The following is a 15802-nucleotide window of genomic DNA, read 5'->3' as shown; positions in this document are numbered from 1 at the left end:
TGCGCACCTTGGCATTTTCGTTATCATTCCCGTGCAGCAGTACGCGCTTGTTATATTTGTGTTTGCATTTATTGCATATTGGAACATATGTATTTTTTTAACACAGAATCAAATTCTCAATAACGAAATATTTTGCGATAAAAAACAGTTTTATATCCGATAATGTTTATTCAGTTCACTTGCTAGTTTTCTATTATACTTGTGTAGAAAAAGTATTCCTTTAAAGTCAACTATAATCGTTCAATTTCACCGTCTGATTTACATTTAATTTAACGTTTAATAGAAGCTCGTCTTGTCTCATCAATATAGAGAGCATATTACTATGCAAACACCAGAGAATTTTAATGCTATCAGTCGTTAAGCTACGATGATTTTACGTTCGTGATTGCTCCGCGGTGCCGCAGCAAGAGACGTTCCTATTTTCTTGCATAAAGAGCGATTTAATTGCGCGAGCGTTGTCTCCCGCGCGAAAACGCATACGAAAGACGAGTCATACCTCCACTCGTATGGTGAGATTGTACTCCTTTATGCTTTCATAGTCCAACGGATGGTTGACCTTAATGTCGGCCCAAGTCGTCGACTGTTCGGCGCGTTGCTGAAGGTAAAACGTATGAAACTTGTTGGTCTGCGCCGTGGAACCGGGCATTAAGTGGTAAAAGACCGTTGGATTATTGTCGATTCCAGAGCTGTCGACACACACAAAGGCACATATTACAAAAGCGCGCACAGGCTGCCCCGGAGCGCCGAGAACGACTTAACAAAACGGAAACGGAAAACGGAAAAACAGAAACGAGAACGGAAATTTTCTAAAGTAAGAAGAGAGAGCGATAGATAGAAGAGAAAGAGAAAGCGAGAGAGAGAGAGACAGACAGAGAGAGAAAGAAAAGAAGGAAAGAGAAAAGAAAGAGGATCGTATATACATATCTATATATTGAAGATGGAACAAGCGATATCTTTACGTGACTCGGGAATCGAAGGACAATTGTTACTTTTATTCGGTTACATAACGTTTGACCTACTCTTTTCGAGTCGCAGACAGATATTGGTTATTCCAATCCCCAAGATACGGGCGTACAGGGTGCCTGAGGCTAACCGCGTTTCCTTTCGACGATATCGTGATTCGTGATCCAGAATATCACGGTATTTGTTCGTTAAGAAGAGTTGTAATTGCACGCAGAGTCCAATTTCCTTTTCTGATCGCATTTATTGATACGCGCCAAAAATCATATGGTTTTATTAATTTTAAGCTTGACTTATGCGAATCTAAAATCGATAAAAAAACTGCATTTGGAGATGCATTGGTAGTTACTCTGTACAAGCACTAGTTTAAATTGTAAATAACAATGTGAATAATTTATGATATGTCGATCATTTGAGTTTCAAGCATTTGTCTTGTCAGGTAACGGTACACACATATCTCGCAAGTTGATACACGTAATAAATACATCTGTTATATTTAGCGCAACGACAATTAATGTATTATTCCACATTTTTCTACGCGTCATGATAAATTTTATTTAAATTTCAATTTTAATTATCAAGATAGTTTAAGATCTCGAGATGGAAAATCGATTATTGATCAAATTCAAAGATAAGAAGCAAGGAATAGCGATTGTCACTGCCGATCACCCTGTGCATATGTATGTATATGTATACATTCGAAAACGGATAATTCTATTAATCTTTCAATATAATATAACGAGATAGAAAAAATATCTTGAAACAAAAAATCATCATGCGAAACAAAGAAAGTGTCGCATACGCGTTTATGTACGCGACTAGAGAAAAGAGAGAGAGAGAGAGAGAGAGAGAGAGAGAGAGAAGTAGGAAGAAGAGCATAGCGATAGAGAGAAAGAGAGAGAAAGAGAATGAGAGAAAGAGTTCAAGTAAACGTCTGATATCGTCGTTATGAGAAAGATACTTCTTCGCTGGAACGTGTCAACACATCTGAGGTGATACGAGGAGTGTTAGTACAACAGAATCTCACTGATCTCTATACATAGTACGCGACATGGACCGCAGCGTCTTCTTGCGTTCCCCGTCATTCTGTCGACGCGATATGATCAAAGAAAATCAGCATAATTTCGATCGCGAATCCCCCTTTCCCGGACGGTGTTGTGCAAAAACGCGTCAATCCGCGAAGTAAAAAAAATTGGAAAAAAGAAAGAGTTACAAAACACCAGCGAAACTCTGCATCTCAAACTGAATGACTCGCTGAAAACCACTACTGAACTCCGGGCTGACGCATTTTTCCATAACTCTCTCACGATTTCCCACGCGCGTGGTCCAGATCGTGCGAGATCGATCTTTTCACTGCCGCAATGTCCGCGTTTTTTTTCTATCGATTGATGCAGAATGCACTTAAGCCGCGTCCGCGACATCGAAATACGCGCTGAAGTTATATCGATTACGGTTCTACGACGTGTATAGCGATCAGTGGCGATCTTTACCTAACGCGCCGCACGTCTTTCGCTTCCGGCCGTCGATTTCCTTTTTTTCCCTCTTCCGTTTCCCTACTCGGTGCACTCGACACACAGATCTCTGCGCGCGTGTGTACAATCGTATTATGTGGACGTTAAATATACGTGTATACGATACGTGTTAACACAGTGAGCTCTTTACGAAGGGCGGTCGTAAACCTAGGCAAAGTTCACGCACTCAAAAGGCACACAATTGGCTGATTCTAGCTACATTCCCTTTCGCTCGCGAGGGCCAATTACCATCCTCGACTGTTACCGCTGTTAATTCGGTGGCAGAAGTGTTACGTCCCCGTTGTATGTGCTGTGTGTAGGGTGCGCGTGCTTTATTACGGCCGCAGAGTCGAGCTCCGTGAATGAGTGATTAGTCGATCAGACTGCTGTTCGACTGCGCGTTATTGTCGTTCGTTAATGAACGCTGGAGATTTTATTGATCCGAATTCAATTGAGAAATCAACGTAGGAACGTTATACTCCCGTGCGCCATAGTGGCTTATTCGAAATTTGCCTAACCGGCGAATCTGAAAGCTAATTACAATTAACGCGGAGTTTGTCAATTTGAAAAAAATGGAAAATGGGTGTATCTTGAAAAAAAGAATTTTTTACTTTGAAATATATTCATTTTTTGCATCATGTTTTGTGTGAATTTGTTAAAAGAATTATAAAAATGAATTCGGAATTTAATCAGGTAGCTGATTGCAAGTTACCGTTGCGAGTTTTATGCGATCCGACATTTACATCCGGCAATAGCCGAAATGTTACGCTGCTGTGACATGAAAGATTCGTATTGCACTACTAATACTGGAAGAAATGGACCATCGGTGAAAGATTTAGGTCGGTAATGTATCCAGTTCACTTGTGAAATTCGCAAAGTTCTTGGCTATTTAAATGCCACAGTGCAATTCCATTACCCGTGGGGTTTAAAGTATTAAATCGGACGTTTGTCGGAAAAAGATAAAGAAGGATTTCCATTGCGAACGGATGCTCTGATAGAATGAGATATCAGCATTGTTATCCGGAAAATGTCGCGTTATCATTATTACAGCTGTTGCGTTCATTAGTCCAACGTTGCAGCAACTAATATGATAATAAAAAATATGCTGGGAATAAAATATGAAGTATATTACGGGAACCAATGTTGTAACGTGTCGAGTAAAATTGAAAAGCAGCATTACGTAGCTTTGACGAGATTAAATTAAAACTTGCGTGCATATATGTGAAACGCTTTGTAAACTGCGAACTTCAATTAACACAAAATTAACTAGCATACAGTCATCGAAAACATACACAGAATGAAAATGGAAGTCCTTGTAATTTATCGTCAGACGTAAATATTGCTTTAATAATTTATTAAATAATTAATCAACCGGTTTGATGGTTCGCTTTATATAAAATGTGTTAGTAATTGGCAGAATCGATTAATCAACATGTGTTTAGCAGCCGAATATTCGTCGCGTTAAATTTTCCTGAATTTTATTGAAATCCTTTCTGTAAGTCTGCAGCGCGCGAGATATAAATTAATTTCGTAATTAAGTACCGGATAGAAGACGCAAGGTAAACTTCCGCCTTTAAAATCTCGCCTGGACGGTTATCGCGTTTTGGTTTAACGAAAGTTGCGCAAAATTCATTAATTACAATTAGCCTTCATTTACTAATTTTGCGATTCGCCGGGTATCTCGTTCAAAATTAATTATTTCAATAGCGCATTATCACTTAGGCACTAATTTAATTCAAATAAATTAAATCGATTATCTTGCTAAAACGCATAAACCAACCACAGAAATAGTTAAATGAATTTAACCAGAATCCATTGGGAATCCAAAATTATGAATTTCCAATCCGAAACTCGGGGATTGGTGTAAATATTTTTCAGTTTATTAAATTTCTTCAACGCTAAATTTGATTCAATCATTTAAGATTCATTACAGTATTCCAGAATGAACTTCCTTTCGTGGAATTAATTACTAGTAAGTAAGGAAGTAACTTTAATATTCCCAATATCGAAAAAGTTAGACATCCACTTGCGCTGATCAATTTCCGCTTTTCGTTAATTTTGCTTATTTTTGCATGATTGGGCAAATCAGTTGCAAAGCTTACGATGCGCAAAAGGTATTATATCAATTTCCATTTTATAGATTAGATGTTAGTAATGTCTTCAAGCAATAACGAGTTGCTTTCAATTCACTTTAATTAAAACAATTGTGTCGTGTGAGATTGTTCTCCCTTTTGATTAATCCTGGAAGCAGTCTGATTCAACATAATTATTCGCGTGTCCAAAGCTCAGCTCATCGATTGAACGAACCGCATGGCTCTATTACATGCGCGTTCGATCGTTCGATCGTCTTGTCGTGTATGCACGCGCACGCATTGCATCTTGCACATGTGTACATGTATACGCGCGTGTGTTCGTGTAATGTGCGTACAGTGCGTGCGTTCCCTTGTCCCGCGTGTATGAACGATGTACCGCGTGTACACACGGCCGTACACAGCCGCCGTATCATCCGTTAGACGTCCACACGAAATGTCCATCGATCCGGAAGGATCCCGCTGTCTCCAGAGAGGAATTCCTGCCCAGTTCAAAGGGTACGCGCCCCCGAATTGACAGCGCCGTTTGTCAATTCAAACACGGGCACGACGTTGACGCTTCCGCAGGACGTGTCCCGGAACCGCAGACCATAATTTTGATAATTGAACCTGCGATCAAACCTGGCATGTCCGTTTGCCTCCGATGAAAATTAAATGAAGAAATATCGTCCGGTCGAGAAACGTGATCTTCTCGTTCTCAGTTTGTTAATTTGAGGTTTTAATTACCGAAGTTTAATTTAATTCGTTACTAGTTGAAGGACTGCGACAAACAACTTCCCACGAAAGTCTGTTTTCGGGGAACCCCATCTCAGCTACAAATTCGTAAAGCAATCTATTATTAAAATTGCCGTCGGTTCGGGGACACCTTGTACGTAAGATATTCTCGAGTGGGTAGGAACCAGGAAGAAAAACGAATTCTTGGACCTAAGACTTTCTCGAGACCTATTCTCGGTAAAAGTTTCATTTTGAGCACGGTTTTGTTTGTTGTTACCGTAACTTTTTAATCTCCGATCTTAGGTATCACACTATTTGCATTTCTAATTCACAATAAATCGAATTAAAGTGAGAATTAATTCAGATTTAATTGAGAGGTTCAATTTTATCGTCCTTTCGCCTTCTAAAAGCTTAATCCTGTAGAAGTGTTGAAACTTGGCTAAATAGATTTTTAATTAAGTTTAAGAAACCAAGTTAAAGAAGAATGATCTTTATATTAGAGAATATATTCTTATCAAGGTGCTTGTATAAAGACAGTTCTCACATGTTTTCCTAATGGAATTCTATTTGTATAAAATTCTATCGTTAGCGTATTATTCAATGACTGTTCTCAAAAATTAAAATTAAAATAAATCATTAAATTACACATTTTATTCATTAACATTAAAATAAGTCTAATATGTTTTATTATTAATACTTTTCTTATTTATTTTAGAATGCAGACGTGCAACTGACGTTTACTGATCAAGTCATCTCGGTGAGTCTTGTTACAATTGTATCAATTATATGATATATCATTCTCTTATGTTACCTATGAGAGAGAAAGAGAGTTACTTATGAGAGAGAAATAGAAAGATACAACATAAGTACTAAAGATTCATCGCGATTAACCGTATCTTTCGCGATTGATTATCGAAATCTATTTTTGAGACTGCTTTGTACATCATTCGATGTGCGGAGACGCTCAAAGGGGATACTTCCACGGCGGCTGCATTACATGGTTATTTAACTGAAAATTAAATCAAACGCGCCGTTAAACGCGCTCGCATGCGCCTAAGCTCCATGTAAGATATGAATTTCGTACTTTGGGAGTTAAACGTAGCAAACCTCTCAGTCACTGTACATCATGCTTAACGAGTTCTTTAAAAGATTCAATCTTCAGGTATTGCCCACCCTCGCCTCCTCGCGAACGAGCCGTTAGCGGAACTGGCTCGTTTGTGAATACGCAAGGATCCGTTAAGTGCTTATGTTCCGTACATGGAGCTCGATTATTTAAGCCTGCACCGCGTTACATTTTAAACGCAACGCTCGCCTGTACCGAGATATCGTACGCGAGAAATGCGCTCTACAAAACGAGAGTCTGCTCTTGCTTTAACGCGTAATGAGGAGCGAAGCGAGCGGAAAAAGCGAGTTCCCGGCGCTGAAATATCATTTTCCGAGGGGATTCTTAAAAACGCCGTTCAGATGTTAAGTCGTGTTCGCCCGGGAAAGCGAGAAGTCTCTTCGAGCGATTTTACATTTTCGGATTTTTACGAAATTACGTCTCTCTCTCTGGTGCATCTTGGCTCACGTCTGCTGAAAAACGCGGAAGAAATATTCCCGTGAACACGCTTCGCAGTCCCCGTGCGACTTTATTCGAACGTGCGGGATAAAACGTCCGAATTGCGGGCAAATGCCACTCCTCGGTGTGGGTGAAGGGATTTTCCGTGAAAAATGTTGACATCCTTTTTTTTCTGGAGATGGCAAAACTGGCGTGGCACCGTCGTATTTTACGATTAATCCTGATAGCATTTTTTTTCATCAGCCGTATTTCTCTAGCCTAACATAAAACTCTGGCGATTACTATCTATTCCGTTGCGCGAGAGAAATGACGAGCAGCGGAACTTGAATGTTGAATCACATTTATATGAACATTTTTCTGTTATATGTTTAACATTAAAGCAGCTGTTTTCGCGATCATTAGCAAATTGAATTAAATTGGTTCATTCTTTGTTTAACGAGAATTTTTATATTTCATTATAACTCTGCAGTTTCCAACATTTTATATTTTTTTAAATAATTGCAAAGGCAGGAAAAGTTGCATGAGATATATAAAATCACAATCAGAAATGAAGAAAAATTTGTTAATTACTTATGTAACACGCCTAATAAAAACGAGAATTTTCTTTTAATATTGAACAAGCTTTGTATGTGCAGCGCGCATTCCCAGCGGTTTTTGTCATATCGATATGCGATAAATAAATATTATCAACACGAATACGGTTATCACGAGTAATTCGTTTACTGTTATTCGGAAAATGGAAAATATATTTTATCTTTTTTTTCTTTACGTTTGCCGCGGAAATATCCACGAGAATGGCAAGAGCCATGCGTCGAATCGAGTGCATCGAATTCTGCGATTGGCGGCGATGATGAGGAATAACGCGATACGTTGCACGAATGGATAGTAATATTGACACACGGATATATTCGACCATTAAAAATCCTGTAAAAGGTACATTTTGTCACAATTTAGAAATATGAAAAAAATGACGATCATTTGGCATACGCGCTTGTCGCGCATTTTCGTGCCGTTTGCCAGTCTGATCAACAATTAATTTCAAAATGCATTTTTAGCGAAACTTAAGTGCAAACAATCAACGCGTTCGATTCAACATGTGCGATTATAAAACAGTAAACTAATGGAGAATAAATGGAAGATATTTACGAGTGTTTGCGTCCATTATTTTTTTAACTTTAGCATTTTTAAACTGCTCGATTCTGTTATTATGTAAACCTTCAGCTGAGTTTTAATTTTTCGGAACTTATTTAACATAAAAAATAAAATGCATCAAGACTAAACTTACAAGTAAGCGAAATTACATATTTTAATCAAATCTACGTCACATTCATTTTAAAAAAATTTCATTCAAGATTTAATTTTACGAAGGTATTTAATATTAAATACTATAAAAAGGGATAGGCGGCAAATAATGGCCTCCAATTACATTTCCATCAAAATGAAGTCGACTGCAATATCGTCCAAGAATTCGTCATTAAAAGGAAAGGTGGGAATTCTGGGGCATCGTGCACATCGCGACAATAAATAACGGTTCGCACTATCGGGCCATGCGGCGCCATCGGGTAGCGAGATTATTCCGATCGAAAGATAATTTTTGCAATATCGAGGCCGTTCTGGAAGCACCCGTTTTAAAATTCGCTTAAAACGTGCAGAATATATACCGAGCATTAATACCGAAGCAAGATCGAAGCAAGATCGAAGCAGCTTTAAAACGCGCAATTAATATCTTGGCGTATAACGACGCGGCTCGATGAAATCGACATCACGTAAAAGATTCTAACGATCGTCGATCATATTGCATCATCTTCGGTGAATGAACCAACAGCACTATTATGAACCTCTACACATATAATGCATGTGTTAATCCTTTGACTTCCGATTGCGCCGATCAAAGTGAGCAACCAAGTCCGATGTATTAATCTTGCTTTCTCGTTTCTGTATTTTATGTAAAATCAGAGAGTTTAATTCTCAAACGATTATTTAATACAAACAATTACTCAACACAGAAGAGTTTTCTGAGAATATTAAGCACTAATAAACGCGTTTCTAAAATTTATAAACGAATATGCGAATATATAGAGCTCCGTTTTATCTAAACCATTTACGATATTTTTTTGTCGCTTCTTATTTATTTGATCTTCTCTTGTAAATTCTATGCCTTATATTTTCCGTACTTTGAGGAAATTTTTCGCGAGAAAAACACACCGTCGCGTCGCAAAAAGAAGGTGGCCTCATAGTTTTACAAGATATGTCGGTTTACCTTTGCTTCGTAGAAACATCCGACGAGCACAATATTAATATTAGCTCACCTGGCAGCCTTAGGATCTCGCACTGCTACTGATCAGCCATGCTCCACGTCTAGACGAAACGTCAGTTTTGCCGCGGGATTTAATTCGGCGCTTATTAATTCACGATGAAGGTCCAAAATGAACTCGCGCATGGCGCGCTGATTAATTCCTCTTACTCGTTATCGATATGGTGATTGAACGTTAATTTGGGAGAAGTTCTCGGAGAGCAACGGCCGCGTCTCATGCCCGTGACAAATGGTGCCGATTTTAATTGCTCGTTAGCCACGTTATACGACATTATACGACGTCTAATGGATGATATCGCCTTCCGCGAATACGGTTATTACCTATATATCGGCGGTGTCGGTTAGTACAGTAGTTACAGCTCATAAGCGTGATCCTCAGTCCGAAGGTATGCGTGTGGGTGTGTGAGTGTGTGCACGTACGGTGTCGTTAACAGCTACTCGTTAATATCGTGTGTGTATGTGTGTGGGCAAGAAGCGAGTTTGTAATAAGACTGTCGCATAGAATGTTGCACGTGTATCAAATTACGATAGGTAGAGCAGAGTTAGAACGTGGACCTCACAACCCCCAGTCGGTGCACAACCAGTCCCTGAACCATTGGTGCGCGGTGGCGATGTTAGTCGTGTCTGTGTACGTGTGTGTAATTATGCATGTACACGTGAGCATATCGTTAACCGGCTCCAGTACACTTTTACCTGCACGAAACAGATCTTTTGGCTATATAATTAATTTTGTTAATTCTGTACTTACACGATTATGCAAATTAGACCGCATTATAATATTATATATAGTGTTATGTAAACGTATAATACACATAATTATGTTTTTTTCTCCCGCGACGGTCATAAATTATAAATTAAAGGATATGCAATCGGTAAAATTGTATAGGAGAGAGTTAATTTCAGTGTCAGCTCACTCGCCAGTAGGATGCGGGAAATCGCCAGTATCGTTCTCGTTTCGAGTGTTTCATGGTTCCCCTGTAATGTTCCTCTTTTTCCGTACGGGATCGGACAAAGAGATAGAGCGTGTCCCTCGCTCCATTCGATATACGAGCGTTTCGATCCGCGGGCGTCACATAGCGGCGCAAAAGACAATCAGCAATTGCTCTTGCTCGTTCAATTTTAATTGCAGAGGTAATAAAGGTATACGTAATCGCACACTACTATACTGCCCGACTGTACTGACATACGAGACGGTGACTCCAGCAATCAAAGATGCTCTCTAACTATGTCATCAACTCCAATCTAAAATCGTTACTGAACTTGCCGTTACAGCACGGCGCACAAAAAGAAAAAAAAACAAAAAAAGAGAATCTCACCGACAAAAAGACACTACGAGAACACACTACGCTCTCGAAGAAAAGGGAAAGAAAAGACAAAAAAGAGAAAGAACAGGGGAGTTAACAGAAAAAACGTGATCGCACGTTCGTGATCACCTAACGCATGGTAAGCAACTCTGACGAAACATGCCCAAAAATTAATTACGGCATTCATGAAAATGTACGTCGATGATTGATACTAATTGATGAGTATGCGTGTCCCCGATGATGGCGACGAACCAAGATATGAGTCGCAGCGAATATGGACAAAACTGATAACAATGAAGGAAGGAACGAAACGAAACTTTATGTACATACGAGATACTCGGGTATGCTCGATTGCGGCTGCGAGGTCAGGCATCAACGAGGGAAGATCAACGGAAATCATACATAACTGTTCGATCATTTGCGGCCAGAGCTGCTCGATTATCCACCCGTGACTGGGTGACAGGTTCGAGCACGCACAACATAAAAACGGGGCCAAAGTAAATTTTGAAAAAAGCCAATCCGGTGCGTGAGAGAAAATAAGTGTAAAACACAGTAACCCAAAAAGAACGAGGGTGGAGATAAACGAGGCACGCACACGAGTGACAAAAAACGCATGAGACAAGGAAAATGAGGAAAAAACGGCACAACGCTCGTGGTCAAATCATCGATAACGTAGTCCAGGGAAGCATCTATTCGTAAAACATGCCCAAAAATATGTTTACGGCACACACAACAAATGTATGAGAGATAGACAGATAGGTAGACAGATGGACAGAGTTCTGCGAGTTGAAATCCGGCGCGGGGGTTTGTCGTGGGTACAAAATGACTGGCGACGACTTCCGATATCGATACTCGGTATCGCACGATCGAGTCACAGCGCGAAAACGAACGCGTGACTCGAGACATCCATCGCTCGTCGACGGTTTGTCGCGAATCAACGTTAATGGCGTTTCTTGCTCGCGGATTCCCGAGACGAGAGAAGCGATCATCGGCGATGTTGAAGCTGTGCGTGTATACCTGGCGGCTGGGTATACATGGCGCGCGCGACGTTGATGAGAAAAGTTCGCGGACCGACGAATAATGAAACGTTTTGTTGCATCCCTCTTCTGCTGCTATTACAGCAGAGTTCTAACGAGTGAACTCTCCACTTGCGAAAATTAATTCTCGGAAATGTCACTAGCGTTAATAGCAGCTCGCGGAATCCGACATCCGATGACAATCTCGTTTGAACACTAGAGAACATTTATCAAGCTTGGCTCGATGTATAAAACGTAACGATATTTCATTGCATTCTAGGCAAAGGAAAACTGCACGTGATAGTATACGATAAAATATGTATCTTTAAAATTCGAGCGTGTTTTAATTATCAATCCTTAGGGAATTGATATATCTTTTCAAATTAATATAGCCATTGCATAATGCATTTAACAATAACGGATATATTTGATTGTCACGGGATTATGGAGGAAAACGTGAAAAGAGACACTCGAGAACTGAAAATGCCATTCGAGAGTGACGTGTCATCCGAGAGATATAATTTTATCGCGCATCACGTGCTCTCTCAACAAATTCGGGACGGGTTATGTTTTGTTCGCGAATGTAAATTACGCGCTATTGTACGCGCACCGTTTCCTGCTAAAGTACTCGCGAAGAATTGAATTGGCGTGTGTTTCGACCAGATAAGCCAGTGGAACATTTGCGTGACGCGGCACAGAGGGGTCGTATATTGAATTTACAGTAAAACGTACTATCTTGCACCGACAGCGCGCACACACGTGACGGTGGCATCTGGCACCTCTTGTGCAGCGTGCACGTAATATAATTAGCCAATCCGTTCTCGTTGGAAGTCCATGTGTCTCCGCGAAACCGCCGTTAAAAGCAGCACGTCATGCACAAAGTGCCCATTACTAACGTTTTTCTCGACGCGCTTTTGGTGAGCCCGCTACAAAAAGACGTGCGGTCTTGCATCGGTCAGCTGTAATTTTTTCGTCGGCTCGCTATCGCGCGGTTCACGGCGTGAATCATCCGCAGTATTTTTTACAAAGTCGCGCATTCTATTTGCGATTTTAATTTAAAGTTGGAATATTTTATCTGATCATGAAATAAAATATCGCAAACTCTATATATGTTTGTTAAATCGTAGATAAAAGACCCCATGCATTTGCTACCGCAAAGCAACTCGTTACCGTACCGATTCATATCTTTAACAATTAAACATAGAATTAATATAATCGACGTATCTGTATTTATCTTGATTGCATCTGCGTTGTATCCGCTTCTCTCGTTGACGCGAATTAACGCGCCGATCCTCAACGCGACAATGGACTACGAACAATAAATGTTTAACTCGTTAATGACGACACGGCTCTCTACCTGTGTCGATTACCGTGCAACAATGGAGAAGTCGCGCTTTGTCCGGAAAATTGCACTTCGCTGATAAATGCGCCGAGACAGAAACTTCGCCGATTCCGTCGACGGGCTTTCTTCGCTCCTCGCAATTCTGTTTCTTATATCTCGGCGAATTACGAGGCACTATCCGCGGATGAGAGGCGGCCTTTGGTCACGTCGTTTATTCAATTTACTACGTTATATACGCGTGTAGAGGCGCCTTCTTGCCACCGTCACCGCAACAGAAAGGAATTAAATCTCACCGAGCTGGCAATCGATTAAAGCTCTCGCACGCAGCGGCTGAAAATGCCCGCACATCGAGATGCAACGAAACGCTTCGAACGAAACGATCTAATCAATTCGGTGAAGCGCGGATTTAACCCGCTTGCCGCTTGCTTGTTCGTATGTTCATGCTCAAGTCGAGAGAGGCGAAACGCCAACAATAGGAAACGTTAACGAGGCCGGCACCTCGCACACGGCCGCGTGCATCGCGGGAAACGAGCGCTCCGTCTATCAATGCGCGTGTATGAATGTTGAATGTGTCCTGGACCGTGAATGCGTTTTGCGCGTGCATCCTCGTCGAAAGCGTCTCTTTAACCGAACGATACGTCAGAATGGAGGCGAGCCGAAGCGATGGTTCTTGCGACGTCTTTCTCGTGGAAAGCTAGAATTTGCAAATGAATGGATATTAGTAATTGTTTCTTAAGCTATGAAATCAAAAGGTAATTGAACTGTGTGTGGAATCAGATTTCTTCCGGCAATCTCTATTTATAATTACGTAAAGGAGCGAGGACTGTGCTAATTTCTGCCATTATTTTGATCTCACCAAAGTTACACGTTGCTGATATGTATATCTGCTTCTCTTGAATGATTTGATTGATCCATTCAAAATGTAATAAAATAATTTTCTTCACGTTATCGAATGTCCTCATAATACATCTGTAACTCTATGAAGCAAGATCGTTCGTATTAAGAACCATCGCTCTGCTGCTTACGTGTTGCGCCGAAGATCCCCCGGGATCCTCCACGTTGTCGCGTAGACGTACCCCCAAAGTGCATACCCGGTGCATTCCGATCATGTTCCCCACGATTTAACCCTATATGCGCAAACAAATGAGCCTACGTGTGAATGCGAGCGAGCGAGCGCGCTGCCTCTGCGAGTAATGTATGCTCTTGCGTGTCCGTGTATGAGTGTGTGTATGCGTATAAGTGTTGAGAAATGCGTGTAACGTGTGGATTCGTACACAATATCAATTAACGTGCACAAGAACAATACTGCCACGAGATTGCGTGCAGGGCGGGTTCGTGCAGAGAGCCGCACGGAGCATTGACAGTGTGACAGACCTGGCTTTAATAGACACAACTTTAGCCCCGACGGCCATGTTCTCTTTAATGTAGATCGGGCCATACACTACGTGGTCCCATACGGGCGGATTATTCGCACGGTCCACAACGTCAATCTGTACCTCCACCGTTCGCGACAAGGGCGGGTAGCCCCTGTCTCGGGCCATCGCTTCCAGCTTGTACGTCTCGCGCTACGGCCAGACCGCGTGTATAACAAACGGGAACAAAAAAAACAACGGCGTTAGTGTTAAGGCGCCATGGCTCGTGGGCAGAGAAAGAGAGAGTCAGAGAGACAGTTTAGAGACAGAGAGAGACAGAGTGAGAGAGAGTGAGAGAGAATGTGGCAGGGAGTGATTATGAGCACACGTCGCTGCTTCCCCGTCGTTCATTGAAGAGGGGGAGATTCTCGTAAAGTCTCTCTCTCTTGCATGTCCTGCTAGGCAAGTGTAAGTCTCTCTCGCAACTGACCCTGTCTCGGCCTTCCGCCGTGGCCGAACGCCAACGCCTGGAACGCTTTTCCTGGCGAGCGCGGGCGCTCGCGTCAAAATACGTTGCACGCACCCTGCGTACAACGAGGGAGAGAGAGAAGGTCGCAGAACAATCGTTCGCCGGGGAAAGAAAGCTCGAAGATGCGTGGATGCCCGAGAACAGCTTGGGCGGCTGAAGCTGTACGGGGTAGTAGGTAGGTCTGGTTGACGAGCGGCGTGTGTGACGATGGACGCTCCGCAACCTGTATTCTGCGCGTGATTAACAACGTGCAAAGAGATGCGCCTGGATCACTCGCTACGTCCTCGGCCTAACACCTATTATGATATTGAGTCACGCTTTTAGAGGCGCCGGTAGGTCACCGCTCCGCTTTCCCGCATTTGCACAGTTATTGGTCGTTATTGCATTATCGTCCGCTATGATCCGCGCGACGATCGCTGCGTCTTTGGAGTCTCTGGAGAGAGCATGGTTCCTCTCCCTGTCGGTCTCGGCCCGCGACAGTCTGCTTGGCTTCCGAGTGGAGTAAGTAATGTCTCACGAGGCTTAAGGGGGGAGCCTGCTTTAGAACGCTGAAAATAAGGTATATTTTACGAATTGTTTTTGGAGAAACTATACAGCGGATCATTATAAAACTTTGATGCATTTATTAGTACATGTTTAAAGATAAAAAAAATTATTTTTTGATTTGAATATATCGCTTGTAGAGGTCGTCCTGGAGAAATCTTAGTGCAGCCGCGTCGCCGGCATTGCAAATTGGTGAGCATTCTCCTGCCTCCAAATTTCGTCTAAACTGAAAAATTGAAATATCTTCTCGTTATTTATGAATTCCCATCGTCGATGAACCAAAGAGAGAAGAAAAAAGTTGAAAAGTGCCAAACACAAAAGTACGATTTTTAGGCAAAGTTGTTGAACTTTTTCATGCAAAAGTAATTGTTTAACTTAATGTTTTTATGAATATTAAAGGTTCATCGACGATGGGAATTCATAAATAACGAGAAAATATTTCAATTTTTCAGTTTGGATGAAATTTGGAGGCAGGAGAATGCTCACCAATTTACAATGCCGGCTGCACTAAGATGCCTCCAGGACGACCTCTACGGGCGATATATTCAAATCAAAAAATAATTTTT

At 41.4% G+C, this 15802-nt stretch overlaps 2 protein-coding genes across 2 annotated transcripts in view; both read right to left on the bottom strand.

Moving 5' to 3' along the window:
* LOC105285306 (neural-cadherin) overlaps positions 1–15802 on the bottom strand; it is a 148187-nt gene that overhangs the window by 126108 nt on the left and 6277 nt on the right. Inside the window, exon 2 of the mRNA XM_020033591.2 lies at positions 497–686. Within this exon, the coding sequence (XP_019889150.1) occupies positions 497–686 (190 nt within the window). The remainder of the gene's footprint in view (positions 1–496; positions 687–15802) is intronic.
* Positions 2508–15802, bottom strand: part of LOC109611346 (neural-cadherin-like) — a 68126-nt gene continuing 54831 nt past the window's right edge. The window contains exon 11 of the mRNA XM_020033593.2: positions 2508–14377. Within this exon, the coding sequence (XP_019889152.1) occupies positions 14093–14377 (285 nt within the window). The 3' untranslated portion in view covers positions 2508–14092. The remainder of the gene's footprint in view (positions 14378–15802) is intronic.

The sequence above is a fragment of the Ooceraea biroi genome, chromosome 11 (assembly GCF_003672135.1).
Source record: "Ooceraea biroi isolate clonal line C1 chromosome 11, Obir_v5.4, whole genome shotgun sequence".
NCBI lineage: Eukaryota > Metazoa > Arthropoda > Insecta > Hymenoptera > Formicidae > Ooceraea > Ooceraea biroi.
Note: the sequence above shows the minus strand (reverse complement) of the source record. Positions and strands in the feature narration are given on the sequence as shown.